This window comes from Calonectris borealis, chromosome 18 (assembly GCF_964195595.1).
Source record: "Calonectris borealis chromosome 18, bCalBor7.hap1.2, whole genome shotgun sequence".
Classification (NCBI taxonomy): Eukaryota; Metazoa; Chordata; class Aves; order Procellariiformes; family Procellariidae; genus Calonectris; species Calonectris borealis.
In genome coordinates, this window is record NC_134329.1 from 2458982 (window position 1) to 2479362 (window position 20381).

Genomic DNA, 20381 nt, shown 5'->3' on the forward strand with positions numbered 1-20381 from the left:
CCTCCCCGCTGCGTGCTGAAGCGCTTGGACCGAGACGCCCCCGCGCCCCGCCGGAGAGGGCCCCCGCCGGACCGGGCCGCGCGGCGTGAGGATCACCCGGCCGGGGACGGGTAGAGAGGATCGCGCCCGCCCCGGCCTCGGCGCCCGCCCGGCGGCCGGGCCACCCCCCCCCGCCCGCGGCGCGCCCCCTGCCGGCCGCGCTCCCCCGCTCCGCGCGGGCCGCCCGCGGCGAGGGGCCGGGCCGCGGCTGCCGCCCCGGACAGCGGAGGCGCGGGCCGCACCGAGGAGTGCCTGCTGCTTCAGCCCCTGCGCCGGGCCCGTCTCCTCAGACATGCCCCGCTCTGGCGGCCGGGCTCGCCGAGGATCATGACTGCGGCGGCGAACTGGGTGGCGAACGGGGCCAGCCTGGAGGACTGTCACTCGAACCTCTTCTCGCTGGTGAGTGCCCGGGGGTGGGGAACGGCGGCTCCGGCCGCGGCTTAAACGGACACTCCGCTGCGCAGCGAGTTTGCCGGTTGGGTGCAGCTGCCAGGGGCTTTATAGTCGGGGCCCGTGGGGCTGCTCCTCCGCTGGCCCCTCCCCCGGCCCGGCTCCCCGTGTTTATTTTGCTCTTTAACGTGGTTTGCCGCGAGTGTGTGTATTGCTCTCACAGCTGCGCTCCTCCGAGTAGGAGAGCGTAGAGGCAACGGAGTGTGTGTCCTCTGCCTGTGCTGCCTGCATGTGCGACCATCTTCTCTGGTAAACAGTCTTTTCTCCCCGCCTCCCTTGGCACTGCGTGCCCTGTGTGCTTTGTGCCTACCAAACTGGGGGGTTTTCTCTCCTTTCACAATGACAAACGCCATTTCAGCAGCAGCAAACAGTCATGTAGTGTGATTGTCTGTTGGACTTACGCTCTGGGCTCTTGTGACTACATGTCAGCTGTTGTTACAGCGTGGTCTCTTCTTTGCATAGCTCGTGCTTGGGGGCAAGAGGTAAAAAAAAAAACCCCAAACCTTTCAATTTTTTCTTCTCTGAAAAGAAACAGTAGCTGAAAACGTAGTATGCTGGATAGCTTTCCATAGATGCTGTCTATCCATCTTACTGGTAATTGACAACTTCCTACTCGTATTGCGTGGTTTAATGTTGCAGAAATTATAGTATCAGTTTTGGCTAGCTACAGATTTGTAATTTGAATATAAAACAAGAAAGCAATTTGATTCTGCATAAGGGCAAAGTCATTGGAAGTACCTTGCTTTATTTTACCTGGCACATATAGGAACATTATCCCTTCTGGCTGAGCGAGTGAGAGGACTATTTGATCATCAAGAGCCTTCTAGTGCTACCAGGGATAATGTCAGAGGGAAGGAGGGACTTTTTTAGTGCATGGTATGGTATAGTTAAAACAAAAACTTGTAATGCAAGTTTGGGGATAGCATGTGTGAAACATTTATGGTAGATACCCCCTCCCTGCATCAGAGCTCTGCCAGAATTGGAGGTGAGTGCATATGTTGTTAGGAAGAGATTGTTACCTCTCTTATAGGAGTTAAGGGAAAAAAGAAAATTAATTAAAAATGCAAATGAACAAGCTCTTTGTTTTATGTTTTTTACCTTTTATTGCTGTACGTTTGTTATTTTTGCCTCTTTTTTTTATGTATGTATGTTTGGTTTTTATTTTGCTCATACTTATTAAGAATCTGGGACAAGAGCTGTAGTCACTTATGCTGCGAGGAAAATGGCCCAGGGATTCTTCTGTGAGAATAAATGCAATTCTTTGGCTTTTTATTGAACTGGTACGTTATATAAGTTTGTATCTATGCTTTTGTTTGATAACATTTTTTGATATTTATAAATATATAACAGTGCTATATATTTATAGATGCAGGAATTGTTATGGTGATTTTGAATATACTGCTGTTACTCAGTAAGAAAAATAAAACAGTAAGCATGAGGGAGACAGTTGTATCTGATTGTAAGAGCAAGTGAATGGTTTGTCCTTTACAAAAAGAGAGTTGTGAAGTCCCCATTTATTAATGGAGAATTGAATAGCGTGTTTTTGAGAAGCGTAACTTTTCATGTAGTTGCAATCTGCAAATCTGTCACTGGTAAAAATAATTGTTGGCATGCAATTAGCATAAATTATAAAGCGAAGTTATTTTACAGTTATTGTGGTTTGGACTCCTCCCCTCCCCCCCCCCCACTAGACTAGGGAAATGTTAAATTTTAAATGGGTGTGTGATATCATTGAAATAAGTTTAGCGAAATTCTATTGCAAGTGTGTTTAATAATAATAATGTGTTTAATGTGCAACCCTTTAATCTCCCGTGTAATTTTGTGGGAGCTATCCATACCTGTAATGTGGTGTTATGTATGAAACGGTAATGTCTTTATTGTTTTCTGGCTCCAATCGCAAAAAAACCTCTAATAAAGTAGTATTTTTTTAATATAGCATATATACAAACACACAGTAACTATTAGGGTGATTTATTTGAAATTACACTAGTATTTGTTAGGATTTATGTACAGTGAAAGATACTGAGAAAGGAAATACTGACTGGAAATATGTGGCCAACACCATTGACCCTTTAACCTCAAATTGTCGTATTCATTTCAAAATTTATGAAGTGTTAAAGCTACAGTAGTCTGGATTACTAATTAGAGGAACTTTTGCTAATCATTTACTTTTTCAGTGCAACAGCACAAAAACATGCACAAACTAAATCAACTGTTGATGAGAATTCATTCAGTCTTTAGGACTGAGGTAGATTACAAATCTCTTTTTGAACTGATTCTGCTATTAGAAGTTGACAAATTTTTTTATCGCAGGCTTTGTTTTGGGTGTGAATCAAAAAGAAACGTTCTTGACTGGAGAATTACAGTTCTGAAATAGTTATAATCTACTGTGATTCTGTTTGTTTATGTTTGAATAATATTTCTTCCCACAAACATTTATTTTGTTAAAGAAGGAACGCTTTCTCCCCACCCCAGAGAAGCCAGAGCTCTGTGGTGAGTCTGTCTGGTTGCTGTAGTGGATTTGGGTTGGTTTAACAGTTCATGATATCTAGCTTATTTTTCTGTTGACTGTAGACAGTCTTTAGAGGGAGGTTAGGTACCACTGTTTCTTCTGAATCTTTTTAAGGAAAATATTTTCTAAAAGCTTTCTAGTAACTGATTCTCTTTTATCAGTGATGTCCAGAAAGTGTAGAGGTCTTTAGTGTTCTTAGCTCAAAATATTTCACTGAAGGGGAAGACACAGTCTTAAGTTAAGGTTTTAAAGTTAGCTTTGAATACCCAGATGCTGAGTGTGATCTCAGGCTTGCATAGTTGGGTTTCATGAAGTGTCCCTCTGGACGTAGTGACGCAAAGGGCTGTTGCCTGTATTGTGTATGGCTCTATAATGAAGCAGGAATCCAGTGCTGTTCTAGAAAATGGGGTAATGTTTGTATATGCTCTGTCAGGCAAAAAAATCCCACAAACAACCTACATAAAGAAATCTAGAATTTTACTCTAAATGTAAAGCATTTCTTAGTAAGATGATATAAGGGCCAGTTTGCATATTTGTCATCAGAATATGCTTCGGATATAAACTTATTTATACTGGCATATGCAGCAGATTAATAGGCTTGCTCATGAAAAATACACTTACTGTCTGAAAATGCCATGTTTCTAGCACAGCAGTAGAAGAAATTATATTTATCCTAACTCTGTTTTTGCAGTAGTCAAAATGTCTGCTGCTGCTTTTGAAAAAGAATGTCTGTTTATCAAAACAGTATTTAACAAGCAATTGTTAAGGGCCAGTTTATTTAAATACTAATTAAGAGATGTCTAATAACTATTTAGAGACAAAATGTTCTGAGGTAATGTGCTTTGTATTAAAACTTCAGACCTAGCTGGCAAACAGTCTTCCTATGAATAATCCTTAATCATAAAGGTAGTCTTACTGAAATGAATTTGATTTTTTCCTGTGAGTAAGGGTTAATCATATGACGGTGAGGGCTTGCATGAGGTATGAAGATGTTTCCTCAACTGTCTGGCGTAGTTGCCATGGTGGATCCAAAGACACAAGTCAGTCTCTGAAAATTGGGATGAAGTTGCATAACATTTCATATGCTGGAGCTGGAAGAAAAGTACAGCAAAGGGTGTCAGGAATGACCTAAAATTTGGAGTAGCTTTCATGTGGTGAAAGATTAGATAGTGTAGGAGTAGGAGTCTTCAGCCTGGAAAAGACATGATTGTGTTCCTGGAAAGTGAGACCTATTTACAGAGGACATTATAGAAACTGGTTTGGAAGATGTGAAGAGTACTTGTTTAAATGCATTCTTACAGGAAACCTGCTGCCAGAAAGGTCCGGTTAGTAGGCGTTGTGTCTTTGTTCCAGTTAATGTTCAAAGGCAAATTTACAAACTGTAAAGGTCATTGCTGCTGTTGCTTTTTTCAGTTCGCAAACAGGAATAGAAGTTGTTGCCTTCGATCAGTGAGTTTTGTTGCCGTTTTCATAATGAAACTGAAAGGAGTCAAGGAAATCTGAGATGGCATTTGAATTAAAGGTTTTTCATGGCATCAGAAAGTGAAGATTAGGAACGCAGAGACTGCTGGTGAGGTGCTCTTTTTGGTGTTGCATAATTGTCAGTAAAGGGCTTCATAGTGAATGGTTCATTGCCCAACCAAATCCATAAGTAGTAGTAAATTAACCAGTAGTCATTCTTGCTTACTGTATTATCATATATGCAGTGCTCCAAGCAGTAGGCTGTTATTTTGGCATGCGGGATGTTACATCGCTACATGGTAGATATCTTCCTTGTTTGAAATTTTATATAGGTGTGAATTTCCATGTGTATATGTATTTAAGAAATGGAATTAACCTCTGAAGTTTTTCAAAAGTATTTGATTCTTTAGTTATCTTTATCCTGAATTTTATTAGGTAACAAGATAGAAGTAAAAAAAAATACATTAGAAAGCTTACTCACTTCCTGCTAATAAAAGATTATTTCAGGTTTTAAATCACTTCAGTGGTAGGCTTTTATTACGTCCTGTCAGAGTATTCGACGGTTTAGTGGTATCTACTAGGGTGTGAGTCTGAAGAAAATAGACCCAGATTGGCAAAGAGATTGGGATGGAGCGACGTTCAGTTAGCTTGCCCAGCTTTGGGAGTGGAGTTAATGAACCTGTGTTAGGTAACTAACCTCTTCTGAATATTGCACAAAGAAAATCGGGTGCGTAGGAGTATGCAGTTTGGGACAAAGCGTGCTGAAGAATCCCAAGTTAGCCACTAAGAAATATTTGAGTGAGGCTTTTTTGAAATCCTTATTATCTTCTAAGCGTACACATACACTGGGGCTGTGAACCCTTCTCCAATGACTGTGTTCTGATTTTGGTGACAACGTGAGTCCTTTGGTGAGACGGCTATTGCCAACATCAACATGATTAAGAAAATACTCAAATATTAGGCCAATGTATTAAAAAAAAAAGAAAAATCCTAGGTAACTACATCTTAAGAATCATAACTTTCACTTGCTGTAATACTGTCTGAAAATAGGTATTTCTGGATTTTTGTACATAATTAGTGCAGTATTGACATTATAACCGCAGTTCTCAAAACCTCCCAGATTCATTTGAACGTGAATTTTTCCCCTTCTGCTTCTGAGAGCATTTCCTCAGGCGAAAGAGAGTAAAGAAGGAACTCTTTAATCCTATATGTAGACCTTTCTTCTATTATTTTCCTTCTTGACAACGCAATTCCTTTGAAAAAATCTAAAGAAACTGGAATTTTTGAACTTCAGTGGAAAAAAAATTGTGGTGCCTATGAGATATATCTGCTGAATGTGTTAACTTGATTAACTTTGGTCACCTGATGAAGAAGGAATTTTTATTGATTTTGTTTTCATTTTTTAATCTCTGTTCAAAAATGTTGTGTGTGTGCAGATGCACTGCTTTTTAAATACCTAAAAAATATCAATGTTACCGGAATGTTATACTTTGTATTAAGTTGAACATCTATGTGTGTTTGAAGCTTTCTGTTTACTGGATGAGAAGGCTTAACCTGTTGTCTCCACTTTTCCTAGATCACTGTAGGGAATTACTATAGGGAAGCCCGGTCTTCCCTTTTACATCCTTAGTTATGGCAGCATCCTTCTATCGGGGTTTGACTAAAACATCCCTGCTCGTATCAAGAATGCTGGTACAAATTTTCTCTCGCATCCTGTGATGGGACCATGTTGCACCTTCTTCCATTCTTTCATTGTCTTGCCTTGCTGTTACATCTCCTCAAAGTTACTGTGCTTTCACTTCCAAAGCCTTGAGCCCTATTCCTTCTCTGCCTTTTATTTTTCATGCAGTACTGACTGACTCCTGACTCAAATATACACCAGGATCATCAAATTATAAATTACTATCTTTTGGGTTTTTTTCTAGTTGTTCCTTTGTATCTGTGGAAGGTTACCAGTTGATGTCCACAGACTTACTACATTGCTGTCCTACAAACCCTTTTCCTAAACTTGTTTGTGGGATCCTACAGACAACCTAATAACACTGAATAGGTAGTCGGTCTTTCCAGACTGTTGCCTTTAAGGCTGGCAAGTATAGTTTTATTTTCTTTCAAGTCTGTGTGTATTTGTTTACTGTTCTGTGGGTGAGTAGTGCACTTTTTTGTGTAGAGCCTAGCACAGTGGGATTTGTGACTTGTTGGTGCCATGGTAACACAAATAATATGAAAAAAACACCTGCTCTGACTAGAAGCAAGCTCATTTTAGTATTATCTTGCCAGTTTTAAAAGTGCACAAGTGTTTTCAACAGAAGATCCCAAATCAAATCCAGAAGATTTGTTTATACGGAATATGTATTTGCATGGGGGCATCCTTCTTCCTCAGACCAAGCTTTCATACTCCTTTCATTTTAAGCTCTAAGTATTGCTTTAAAAATAGGTCCTTTTTCCCTGAGATCCTTGACATCAACTGGTAGTTTCAAAGAGAAACCAGCTAATAAAAATATTCTGCTCTAACAGACCTCAAAATATTACTAAAACATTGTGCTAAATTCCCTCTGCACGCGGTTGTTAAGTATATACCACAGGATAACAGGCCTGTGATACTAAGAATGACAGCTTGCATCGTTTCCTGCTGTGGCTTCAGCTCGTTACGCAGCCTTGCATTAGTACGATCGCTATACTGTAAAATGAATGACATCTGAACATAAACCACTTTGATACTATATAGTAAGTTTAACTTTTCAGATCGGGAGGGTTCTTAGCATTTTACTTAGTAAGATGATGCCTGTTTTCTAGTATCTCACAAATCTAAAAGGTTTAAGCAGTCTTTCCTTTGGCTTTTGCTGGGAATTTTGATTAATTTTGATAAATCCTGACTCTCATTTCCTACCTCCATCTGTTAAAAAAATGTTATTTCTGTCATGTGTGGCTTAATTCATTTTCCTGAGCAGAATTGCAGTAGTGCATATGGAAATGTGACTTGAGCTTTAGTGGCATTCTCTTTTGTTTCTTTGAGACAGGACATTTTATTGTGTGTTGCTGTTGTATAATGTGCCCCTAGGCAATATTTATGTTTATGTGACTAACACAGATGAGCTCAAACATACAAAAAGACCTTGTCCCTATAGTAAGAAACATATTTAATCAGCTTATGAAAATGGAGGAAAATGGACAGTCTTCTAAAATTAATTTTTAGTATAAGATATGACATGCTTATTTCTGTATCACTTCTCATTAAGCACTTACCTCTGCTTTCTTTAGTCAGCCGGTGTTGCAGTGTAGTGTACTATTCTTGTTTATGAAAAGAAAATAATACTAATTACAGAATAAAAGGTGTTTTCTTTCTCTCATTTCTGTCCCTCCCCCTTCACTCTTCTTCCATGCCTTGGTGACCCCAAAAGGATTCGTGAGCTCACATTTAAGTCTGGATCATGGAACTGACCTAACGAAAAACTTTTTCCCCTTCTCACTCCCTAGCCAGCTCTGTGTACATCTTATTCCTCTCTCCCCCCACCAAGTTTTGGCGACAGCATGGATTGAAGTGAGATCAAAGTGGCTGAGTAACCACAATCTATGTCTTAGAGAAGGGAATTTAAAGCTTGTTCAGTAAAACTTTATTTAATTCATCTTTTAGTTTTAAAGAGCTATGCTGTGGTCAGCGCCTTGTTGTTGACTATTCTTATAGCTCCATATTTGCCCATAAAATACAATATTTTGTGACAACAGAGGATTGAAAACAAAATTTAGAGGAAAACTGTTCTGTACCTACTAAGCAGGCATTGGCAACCTTCTGTTTTCTGGTAAAGATGCATTCATAGCTAACAGCTATGAGACAGAAGTTTCAAAATGTATTGGTTTTGTTACAGTATAAAACAATGACTTTTTTTGGTATTGGAGTCTCTGGTTTGCTAGGAAGTTTTCAGATCTAGTCTAGTGTATCTGCAATCTCTTAGTGTCAGGTTTTTATGACTCTCAGTTCATGTATGTCCACAATATTACTGAATTTGTAGGCAGTTCTGGGTGAGTTATAAAATCCATTCCAGGAACATCTTGTAGTGACTGTGTCTCAAGTATTTTTATTAAAAAAAAATTTCTTTGCTGACAGAATAGGTTAATTGGTTAAATTACTTTATTCTGAATTTGCTGGTTTCATTTTTAGCCCAGTATTTCTGGTTATTTAATTTCGCATGTGTACTTTAATAAAATTTTGAGTTGAGTTCTCTGTGAATTTCCAGAATTTCCTTCTGGCAGGAGTTTCTGGATTCTTGTCTTTGCAGGAATGACAGTAAGAAAGCTGGCAAAGTGAATCTGCATGACCAGTCATGTAGTGGATTTATTTACTTCTTTCTATATCAAGGAAGATTCATACGAAAGAATTCTTGAGGTGGTGTTTTTTTTAAAGGGCTAAGGGATTTTGGCAGACTGCCTAACAATTTGAGCTTTATTTTATGTCACTGGTCAAGACAGTGTTGATGATAAAGAACCAGGGCTCTCTGATTGTATTTCTGCACTGTTACTACCTTCCTAGCCTGGAGCCAGGAATCTGGGCCAGGGCCCATTTGGGCAGGCAGCGTAGTTTGCTTTGCAGGTCAGTGATGGACACATGCGTAAACCGACTATGTGAACTGCTCTTGGTATTCACTAAGCAATTCTGCTTAGATGTGGTATACAAAAATGTTCTAGTTCTGAGCTCTTAAATACAGTTTTTTGTATAAGGGAAGAAAAGGAATTGCATTCTTTAACTCAGTATGCCAAAGTTTACTCTACTCGGGTTGTTACTTCCTCCAGCCCGCCCCCTTTTTTTTTTCTGCCCATATGTCAGATTACTTGGTTTGGGAAACATCTGATAGTCCATTGTATGACTCTGATGTTTGACATTTCCTTCCTCCTTCAGTTAAAAAAAAACAAAAAAAGTTACAGTTGGGGGAAGAGAGGAGATTCCTTTGTTTACTTGTAGATTTGCTTTTGTCATCTTTTTTCATGTGTTGGACTACTTTTCTGTAAGAGAGGATTTTTTTTTAATTTGGGAAATGGGCAGTTACTTAGTTCCAATTCTGTCTTTTTGAAGCGGACTTGCAAACCTAATCTTTCACCCTGTCTTAGAACGAGGGAGGGTTTCTTTGGCTAGCAAGCTGCGCATTTGTTTGCTTTCTTTTGTGTGCTCTCTGAAGTGTGCAGTGGCAGTTTTCATTCTATTATCTATCTCAACCATCTACTCAGAAGTTAAAAAATAATTGATTCCCTTTTGTAAAGAAACTGGCTGAAGTGTTATAGAACTCAGAGGTACTTTTTAGCGTGCTCTGTAAAATAGTGTCTGTAACCTGACCTGCAGGGTAGTTCATTACCTAAACCTAGGGTTTGTTAAAATGAAAAGAATGTATTCAATTCCTTCTGTCTTTTGTCTTGGAGATAGCATTTTGCTTCCAGGCATTGTATGCTTCCATTGCATACAGCCTACACTGGTATACATTCAGTTCTGACATGGGTAAACTTCATTCCACTTCTTCCCCTCTTCCCCATAAAAACACCCAAAACAAATCAAAACCCACCATGTCTTGTTTTTAAATGCTTTTGTCTGTCTTGGCTTTATTGGGTAGGTATGTTCTCCAAGTACTTGGGTAGGTCTTGCGTAGTAGCATCCTCTGAAACCTAGATTCCTACCTATTCAGTACCTGTTTTGTTGTTCAGATTGGCTTTTCTGTTTCCCTTTCTCATGCTTGGTGGTGAGACTCTAGCGTGACAACTTCCCATTTCATGTGTCTGTATCGGTGCAAAAGCCAGTAAGTACGAGTGTGTGGAAGTGCATGCCAATGTGAGTTTCAATCACCTGAGAAGATGTTGCTGCCATCTTTCAGTTTCCTTATATTTTTGTCTTTGAATATTTTTGACTCGAAAGCATCTTTTCAAGTAATGGCTAAATCTCAGCCCTTTGGCTTCCAGCCATGCTTATCATGTTATCCTTTTACATCTCTGTCTGATGAACTTAGTAACAGCCTTTATAGTGGAAGAGAGCTGACGAGCCAGGCACCAGTTCGGAACCATGTACTGAGATTTGCTGAATCGATTAAGGGACTGGAGATTTGCTAACCAAAGCCATTCACTGAAGGTGAAAGAAGTTGGTGTAACTCAAAGGTCTTCTCTCAAAAATTCCTTCTTTTGTTCTTTTGTTGTTGTTGTTGTTGTTGTTGTTTTATAATGAATTTTTTTAAGAGTCATTCAGACTTGGTCCTGAATGACTATTACTGTTTTATTGGTGGACGTTTGGTACTGACTCGAGGATGGCAGGTCTGAGAGCTATTTTGAGGGTGATCATTGACACTGGTCCTCATGTGCTGATGAAGAATCCAAAGATGCCAGTACAGTAAAAAAAAAAAAAAGTTTAGCCATCTCGTTTTGGTTTGAGTCTGCATTCTGCTAATTTAATTTGATACCTGGAAGACACAACCAGCAGTTGTTCTCTAGAGACCCTCATAGTTTCCCTCTTTTAGACCGAACAGTCTTAATCCTTGAATGCTTTTTGTTGTATGGAATATATACTTTTTGACCATTCGTGTAATTTTTCTGTTTTCTCTACTTTTCGATGTGGCGAAACAGATGCAGTTAGCGATAAAGGTGCAGAGCTACACGTGAATTGTGATGGCCTAACAATTTCTGTGTCACCTTCTGTTTCTTTCATAAGAATTTGTAACATTTGGTTTTGTTTTGCCAACCTGTTTTTGCAGTAGACTCTAGGAAGATACTGTTTCTCTTTCAGTATGTCAGCATTCACTCATTTTCCTTTCTTCTGCAGTGTTTTATTTTAGTCTTTTACTTTAGTATTTAACCTTGAATTTCTGTGGTGGTTGGGATACATATCAGCAATTTGGGCCCTTCTATCAGATTACTCTTTTTTTTTACGCTTGCTACTCAAAACTTCTTTGTTGGCAGCTTCTGCATCTGCCAGAACTGCTGATATTCGAGCATTAATATTGGAGTTCTCTTATATTTTCTACTGGGAAAGATGGTACTTAGTTGCCACCTCAAATTTCTTTTGAGACTAGTCTGACTTTTGTTTCTTTAAAACAATCTATTAATCTTCCTGGCTGCCTCCTGTCCCACATAGGCAGAATCACGCTGACATCTAGGAGAGAGAGGAAAAAATACCTCATTTCTGTCAGTACTGTTTACTTTTTAGGCATAACAGCTCATGCTATTAGCTTGTGGCTTTTAATAATGGTGTATGTGGACTCTATTATTTTAGAAGTATCTTGGTTTTCTGGTCCTCGATACTATGTTACAGTATCTCAGATATCCCTAGATACAGAAGTCCATCAGGAAGATATCTGATAATAGGATTTTGGTTATAGCTAAATCCTTCACTGAGACTTGGCAAAGGTAAAAGATGACATACAAATGCCCTGACACTGTTGCTTGTTGCAAACAGCTCTGAAGTAGTAGCATTTAGATAATCTGTTCCAGGGGGTATGAAGGAGGACGGCAGCATGGTATGGATGAAGAGATCTATCCAGCAGAAAGCCATTTCGGGCACACGTGCTGCATGTGCAGTGGTGTGCTCAGTTTCTTGCTGGTTTTAAGAGCAAATGAACAACAACAACAACAAAGATAATTTTTCTCATCCTTCATTTTTAAAAGATTGTTAGTGGCTGCCCTTTATCCTTTTTTTCCAGCCACTTGACTGTGTGTTTATACAGGGAAAGGATTAAAGTCAAACCTGTCATTCTGCTGTTGATCGGTTGCATATTAAGAAGAATGATGCTCAACTCGGCTGATCATTCAGCTCTTTGAAGCACTAAACATGGCACAGTTTTTCTGTTGGCCATGTGAGGCCCATTTCAGAATTAGATTTTTTTTTTTTTAACGTGTTGGTTTTTTCCATTCTTGAATTCAAAGTATGAAAAAGTTTGGAGAACTATGTTTATGCAGTTGTTGCAATGCTTGTCTGCCAGTTGCTTTGCCTAGCAGAAACGTCATTTTGAAGCTGAGCCACGGCTCGTTCAGTGCACGATGAGGCCTCTCTTCACTGCCATATGGTTCCTCCCTTTTTAAGGGGCAGAAGGGATAAGCCCCAAGGGAAGGGAACACAAACCATTCCCCCCTTTTTTTTAAATGGATAGGATGAAGACGGGAATGTTAATATGTAGTTTAATAAATGATCTGATTTCAGGAGACTACACAGGGTTGAGTTGGTTAGTTTGTTTTGGTTTTTTAAGCTACGAGAGTTACAGACCTGGGAGTAAAAGATGAGAGTCTGTGTACAGGTGCTTGCTGCTGCTTCTTCAGTCTCGCTGTAGAAAGTTGTGCTATCCAAACAGGAATCTTTCTCAGAGTGTAGAAATAATATATAGCTATAAAGAAAACTATTCTTTTAGTTAAGCAGTCTCCTCTGTTCCTTGATGTGTTTTTCTTTTTTTTTCTTGCCTCTGTTCTTTCAATTTGCTTGACGGGGACTTAGGCAGATGTTACTAAATATTTTATTTCAGTGGGAGTGGGGGACAAGAGTTCTTGTCAGCCTGTGTGTTCGCCTCTCCCATAAGCCCACGTTGTTACAGAGTGTTTTTCAGTCTCCCTCTTTTTGTCCTCCCTTCCTAGTGAGGTGTATCAGGATGATGTACACTTCATCTGGTATTTAAATGGCTTGAGTAGAGTGTGAAATGCTGTTTTGTTGCTGTGTGAGGATGATGTAGTGAAATGAAACACTGTAACCAAAACAGATGGTGCTAATCTTGAATCTGTCTGCAAGATCTTATAGCATTTAATTAAAATGGTGGTGTAATTCCCATGACACCTTTAACTACAGTTTCAATTCTTGGACTATGAACTAAGGGCTTCCTTACGCAGATTTTTACTCATGTGAGTAGTCCTTAGTATAAGTCTCTAGTGGCTTCAGAATAGCTACTTACTTGAATGAAGCTTTCTAAGATGAGACTCTAATAAAACTGGCAAATATATATATGGCATTTACATTTTTTATGTTCCAATTTGAAGCATAAATTGTGGACTAAAGACACGTAGCAACTGCATAGAAGCAAACAAAAATCTAGATTAGAGAAATTGTTTAGATTGTGCCTAACTTCAGAGGCTGGTAAATACAGCATTTTAAGGTACCCTGGACAACTTAACATCTTCCCCTTGGTTAGAAGGGCATATGATGAAAGCTTTTTTGTTTTTGTATTCCCTTTGGTTAACTGAAATCTATTTGTAGAAGTACCTGACTTAAGCGGTGTGGTGTGGTTTGGTTTTTTACATTACTGCTTCTTTTCTTAAAGAGAATTAGAGAAACTTATGTTTGAAGCACTGTGCAGACCTGAATTTGTCTGAGTAGCACCTTTCGGACAGGCAATTGGAAAGTATTTTTATACCTGGTTATTGTTTTGGTTTTGTTGTTTCAGATAGAACTGAGAAAAATAAAATGACCTGAACAATGCTATGTTGAAAGTCTTTGAGAAAGTTGGGTTCGAGCTGAGGGCCTGTGTGATGGATATCTCGTCCTTTTGCTCATAAGACCCTTAAAGCTTTTTCTGTAGATCTTTGCCCCCTTTTCATGTATATCCTTCCCATTTTGGAAATACTGGGGTACTGATTTTCTACACTCTGAGGCCTGAATCTGTCTTAGCTTTTCTCACCTTTCTGTACTATATGAACCAGGAAAAATACATGTGATTATGTAATTTTAGCCATTGTTTTTAATGTAGAAAAGTGCAATAATACAGAAATAACTCTGCTTTATGCTTGGTGTGGCCAAATACAAGAATTTCTCAAACTGTTGATGCTCTGCCTTTTTCTGGTTCTGCTGTGTCTTTATTCTTGTATAATCTCTCCAAGGGAGCTTTGTGTATTAAAATGGGTGGAATTACTCAAGTCTTCTGGAGAAGTTAATTTAGAATTGGTCTGTCCATTTCCCGTACAACACACATAGTCCAAAAAGCATTTGATGGAGATGAGGAAAAAAAAGAGGAGGTGGAAGATGTGTTTTGTTTGTGTTCCATCTGTGAGGACTGCAGAAGAGGAAAATAGTCACAGTGGCTACACAGCACTAATTAAATCTTTAGGGTTGCTGGTAGCGTGCCAGAATCAAGTTGTGCAGTGTGAAATGTTGCTGGGGAATTGTGATTTTTAGCAGCCTAAACTCTGCCAATCTGAATGGAGTGCTGTGAGATCAGCAGACGACCTTTTCTGCCTGTCTATTATTCTGATTTAAGCCTGAGGAGGGGAAAAAGAATCAAAGCTTAGGTTTTATCTCTGCTAGGAATTTACAGTTCTGGATGCTGTCGTAGAGTTAAAATGGCTACAGCCCTCAGCTGTTGCGGATAGATGCGAAGGTGTCTGTATGTAGGGCAGCAGACTAATGGTTGTAAGAGAAAGTGCTAATTTGCTTTCTCTGTCTCTTCTGCTTGCTTGTGTGTATATATTGTTATCAGAGCTTTGAATACTCTTAGTTCATTTTTTTGAAGCCGTTTCACTCTGTAGTAACGGTTAAGACTGTCACCTAGAAGGAAGGAATGTGTTTGCATTCCTTTTCAAAGGACTATGTATGACATCCTTTCTATGGCCACGTTTCTGAAATTGGCATGGCTGTGTGGTAATTAATGACTATTTCTTGGGTATGTTTTGGGTGTGTTTGGATGCCTAATGACATTTTGAGTTTGATTGCACTCTTCTACCCTGATAGCTGCTTTTGGATACGTCAGAAACAGGTCTTTTTGCGTCTTGGGAATTTTACTGTAAAAAGTTGAATGTTGGTAAAGATTTTGGATATTACTGTTAGACACAGAGATCTGATTTCTCTGTTTCCTTACAGGGTTGGTGCAGTGCGCTTAGAACAGGCGTCTTACAAACACTTCATTCTGTGTCCAATTGCCGTTAACTGAATTTAGAAAAAAACAATTTAGAAAAAAGCCCCTCTTATCTAGGAAGTTGAACCCTTCACAGCACAGTCCTCCAAAACGTATGTTCCTTTATAAACCAAAGCAAAAAGTCTCTTGCATAATGCATGATTTACTAACAATGTTGGTTAATAGTAAGTATTTGTAAGTTTCTTTTATGTGAGGCTTTTTAGTGTTAAGAACATTGTAGCAACCATAATAACCCAAGACTATGCATATGGGAAAAGATGCAAGAAACACAATAGATTACATCACCTGGCAAGACTCTTGCTTTGTTCTGCATTCATTTCTAACCAGTTGTGAGTAAAACAGCATGTTCACAGCTTTGTCTTCAGGTTGGCAATCTTCGTTTCTATCTCAGAGAGTGCTTGAGGCTGCTTTAAAATCAGCAGTCTTACTAAAAGCTCTACCCTCCCTGACCTGCTTTGCTGTCCTCTGTCTTACTGGTACCAAGCATCTCTGTGGCTACTTAATGAAATCAGGTATGGGGACAGATCTGAGTAGAGGAAAAACACGTTTAATATAATACTTCCGATTTTCAGTCAGTTCACCTCAGTATGAATCTATGCAAACAGTTCACTGCCGGAGAGCGGAAGTGGTGGTAAAGTCAGGAGCAGATGACTGATGCAGGGAAGGCAGGCCAGTCCAGGACTGCTTTTGGCACAGTGCTTGCTTGTGTTGGTTTAAGGTGTACATTAACAACAGCCTCTGTGTGCAGTTTAATGTTCTGTTTTATCTGATTGGAGCTGTCACTGAAAGGGGAGATCCCACTCAACCGCTGCTCTCAGCTGTGCGTTCTCACTCCTGCTCTTCTGTCTGCTCTAGTGATTATGTGGCTGCAGGGTAAGCTGTCAGTGTGCTGATCTGATAAATGTTTTTCTTTCTTTTTGTTTCTCATCTTTAAATTGGTGAATGATTCCATTCACCCAATGATTGCGTGATCACTAGATCTAATGTCAGATTGGGAGATGGAAATGCATGGCTGGGGATGAGGAAGAGGCTGCCATTTTGGTAGCAGCCTGTGTTCACTGCTGGTTAAGCATAAACGAAACCATGTTTAGTTCTTTAACACAATCACCAGAACCACAGGCCATTAGCTGTCTCGTTTGTAAAAACCCTGCTGCAGATTGAGGACTTCTAAAACTAGTAATGTTTTTTTGTTTAAATAAATTAATTTTAAAAAACTGCAGGTGGATGCAGATCTTCTCCCTATAGTGTGTTAAATACTTTACACAAAGCATCTGTAGAGGCATAGAATACATGTGAGTGTTTCTAGTGCAATATTCTCTTGTGTACTACTTCTGGATTCAGGTCTTCTTTTGAATTCGGTTTTAATTATCATGAGGACAAAATCTAGAAGTTCTGAGGGATTAGTATTGGTGCTTACCTATTAAAAATTTAAACAGAAACAGACATATCCAAATAAATGCACTGAACCGCATCTCTGCAACTTTGACCGGGAAACGATGTGTGAGATGTCATTTTATGCTGCTACTAAGTCCAAAACCCCAGTACTTGTCTCTTCCTTTTCTTGGGCATCACTTTCTGTGTGGGTGGTCACTAATGATCCTGGGTAGCTCTAATAGGTTGTCATTCCTCACAGTCTGTAGAATTAGATACTCCAGAAGTTTGTTAGTGTAGAATTAAATTGGATGCAGCTCTGCTGGTTTTTGTATGCTTTTCTTGGCTATATTTCGTCAGATGGGATGTTATGGGTTGATATCTCTGAGCTGCCAGAAAGCTGCAAGAGCTTGTCTGCTGTTTCAAACAGCTGATCTCTAGTTATTGCTGTGTTGATCAAGTGAGTGGTGCTGTTGAGTAACCTTTTTTGTTTGGTTGGGGTTTTTTGTTTTTGTCATCCTTCCATTCCATGTTCTTTGAGACTTACCATGTGTTCCTAGCTGATTATGACATAAGCATTTAACATGTTTTTTTTCCTAGGTTGCCTATGCTGGCACTAATCTTTGGTGTTTTGTGATTTGTAGTCATATTCATTATACTATTTCAGAAACTCTGCACGTTGCTTTTCCAAGCTATAGATAGAGATCCATGTAGAACAGATGCAGATGTTTTGGAGGAGCATGTGTAAGTACTTTCTTTTAGAATATTGTGTAATGTGTGAGGTATTCCAGTGCTACACAGCAGCCTACTGTGGAAAAAAATAATTTTTGTCCTTCCCTTTTGCCTCTTCCTCCTGCGCTCCCATGCCCTCTTTTGTGCCAGGAACACGGCATATATTCTGTGCGTCTCGGCAAGTCTTGACTATCTTTTCTGATTTGCTTTTCCGTAGTTCCCCAACACTTTGAATGGGTGATCAGCATTTCTGTCTGAGTGCAATAGCAGTAGTGCTGGCTGTAGAAAGTCTTCAGCAGCGGTAATCCAGTGCTGCCTGCAATTTCGCTGCCATTTGTATCCTGTTGACATGATACAGGATGGTAGCATCGTTTCCGCGATGTGGAGCTGAAGATGACTGGTGGTTTAGGGGCATGCAAAAAAATAGAAGCAATTTCACTACTGTTCACTGTTTTGTCAGATTTTTCCTCTTCCCAGTGGAGGTCAGCTACTGTATTCCTGTCTGCCCGGTGAGGCCTCTTCAGAGGAAAATTAAATAGGCAAGAGTAAACTGCATCTGGGTAATTCAGTGTTTGGGGAAATAGTCCTTGAGGCATAGCCGCGGGAACTTTAGTCATGGGCCAGAAGCCTGCTGTGCTCGGCAATATATAGGCAGAATGAGGTGAAACTGTTTTAGAGGATGTATTTATGAGATCAAAGAAATACAAGTATTTTTTGCTTGTGCTGTTGGTATGATGAGCATCGCCTTTAGCTCCTCAGCTCCTCCTTAACGAGCTAGCTCTTGGAACAAGGAACAGCCTACTTACAGTTATCGTGGTGAAGGAGAGTAAATTTTAGAGTTTAAACTTCTAGGTGAACTAAGTTTGTGGACTTGAAAAGGGAGATCCTTCTACGTATGTGACACGTAGTATGGGTTTTGGAGGAGCAGTGTAGGCCAATAGGTTAAATGTCCTTGTGCAGATGATGAAAATGGCAGGACTATATGATCTGCAAGACTTTTGTTTTCTCTAGGAGTAAAAATTTACCCTTTTTCTTGTTGATATTTTCTATATGTACTGTCCAGGGAAAGGAAAGGAATGTTTACTGTTTAGATACAGCTCAATTTATTACTTGGCGGGGGTATAGGGGGTGGGCATTCCTACAGCTAGTGTTTCCACTGCTGTGTCTTTCCTCTTCTCCCTGGCAATGACTTTTCTTGTCAAAGGTGTAGATGCTGTATTTGAGTTTTTGCAGCTTGTTGCTGTAGACCAGCTGGCTTTTCTGGTAGGACCACTCTAAAGCTGAGCACACCAGCTATTTCTGCGCAGCAAAGTGAAGGTGTGAATACTGTAAGTGAAGCGGTAGAGGGAATAACAGCAGTGAGAATATAGTAACATGGGTTAGAAGCTAGAGTACAAGCCCACTGTGAACACAGAGTATATACGTGCTACTTTTTTTTTAATAATGATACTCACGCTAGCTAGACTGACAGTCACACGAGTATTCCCCCTTGTGTCCTGGGCAGGCTCCCAGAGGTAGTGGAGGGTGGAGAGGAAGAACGCACCGACAGTCATAGGGACAAACTGGGAGTGGAGGAGAAGCGGGAGGGGGAGCCAGGCAGCAGGCTGGGGAGGGGAGAGGAGGGGTGTGATGGGCGGGGTGATAGAAGTAGATAGAAAGGTAGCAATCTGGACATTTCAGAGAAGAAGGGAAACTGAATGTGACAGCTGTGAGTATCTGCTGTTAAAGGTGAAAAAAAAAAGAAAATTAGAACCTTTGCTCTGCTGACCTGGTGCTAGCTGCCAACTCTTTCATGGTTTGAGTACTTCGGTGGCTTCTTCCCTGGTAATCATTTATTCACACTGCTATGCAGTGGGACACCTACATTTGTTCAGATTTTTCAAGCTGTGTAGAAGAAAACCTTTCCCAAAAGTCTGGGTAGCCATTTTCCCATTCTTTTTATTCTTCCTTGACGGTTAATAAGAGAATTCTGTCTCGTCAAGAGACAGTAAATGGCAACTTACATCACTGTGTTTTTGTTCGTTTGAGCAAAATAAAAATAAAAAGCATGTGTGGTAAACCTGTAACATCACAATATGAAACCGTATTTCACCATTTTCCATAAGTCACTTGTTTTCTTATGTCCTGTAGTACTTTCTGTTTGTGACTTTCAAGTGGTCAACTTTTGGGCTGACACTGAACCCACTTGACCACCAAGCAGCGTGTAGGGAATGGGCCTTATTCCCTCTCCTTGTTTGTTTGTGTGTTTTCCTTCTAATTTGTAAGATTATAATAAGATAACAATAAGGTTAGAAATGAATGAATCTGCTGGAAATGAGTCAAGTTGTGGTGAAAAACCTAAATGCAGGGGTAAGCCAGGTTTATTCAGTACTGTTTCTAAATTTTTTTTCCTTGAGAGGGAAGAGAGAAAAATATGGGAATAGGAGGAGTTATTAACTTCGGCTGCTTAGAGCTAAATTCTAGGAATTAAACAATGAAAATGAAACAAACCAGTACTATGAATATAACTAAATTTTGAAATAGAGTGACTTAATGGCTTTTTTTTTTCCCCTCCCATAGGCTGAACTCACAGGCATCAAATGGCGTAGGTACAATTTCGAAGGTCATGGGGACTGTGGCCCTATCATTTCAGCCCCAGCGCAGGATGATCCAATTCTGCTCAGCTTCATCCGCTGCTTGCAGGCCAATTTGCTTTGTGTGTGGCGCCGTGACGTCAAACCGGATTGTAAGGAGCTATGGATATTCTGGTGGGGAGATGAACCAAATCTTGTAGATGTGATACATCGTGAACTGCACAGTAAGTTACACTCTCTCTTTTTTTTCTTGATTTATTTGTATTTTTTCCAGTGAAAAAGGAACTTTGTCATTAAAGGCTTTAACTTGCTATCCTACATGATTTTGTCGCAATTTGGTTTTAAGACCTAAAGGAAAAAAAAAGCTTGTAAGTTTGACTTTTCTGCTGCAAG

At 39.8% G+C, this 20381-nt stretch overlaps 1 protein-coding gene across 2 annotated transcripts in view; it reads left to right on the forward strand.

Annotated features, from left to right (window-relative positions):
* Positions 1–220: 220 nt before the first annotated feature.
* Positions 221–20381, forward strand: part of MED13L (mediator complex subunit 13L) — a 203286-nt gene continuing 183125 nt past the window's right edge. The window contains exons 1-2 of one of the 2 annotated variants that reach the window (XM_075167253.1): positions 221–438; positions 19975–20212. In XM_075167253.1, coding sequence (XP_075023354.1) covers positions 367–438; positions 19975–20212 — 310 coding nt within the window. In that variant the 5' untranslated portion in view covers positions 221–366. Of the gene's footprint in view, positions 439–19974; positions 20213–20381 lie in introns of those variants that run through there. The other variant, XM_075167254.1, reaches the window with a different exon arrangement.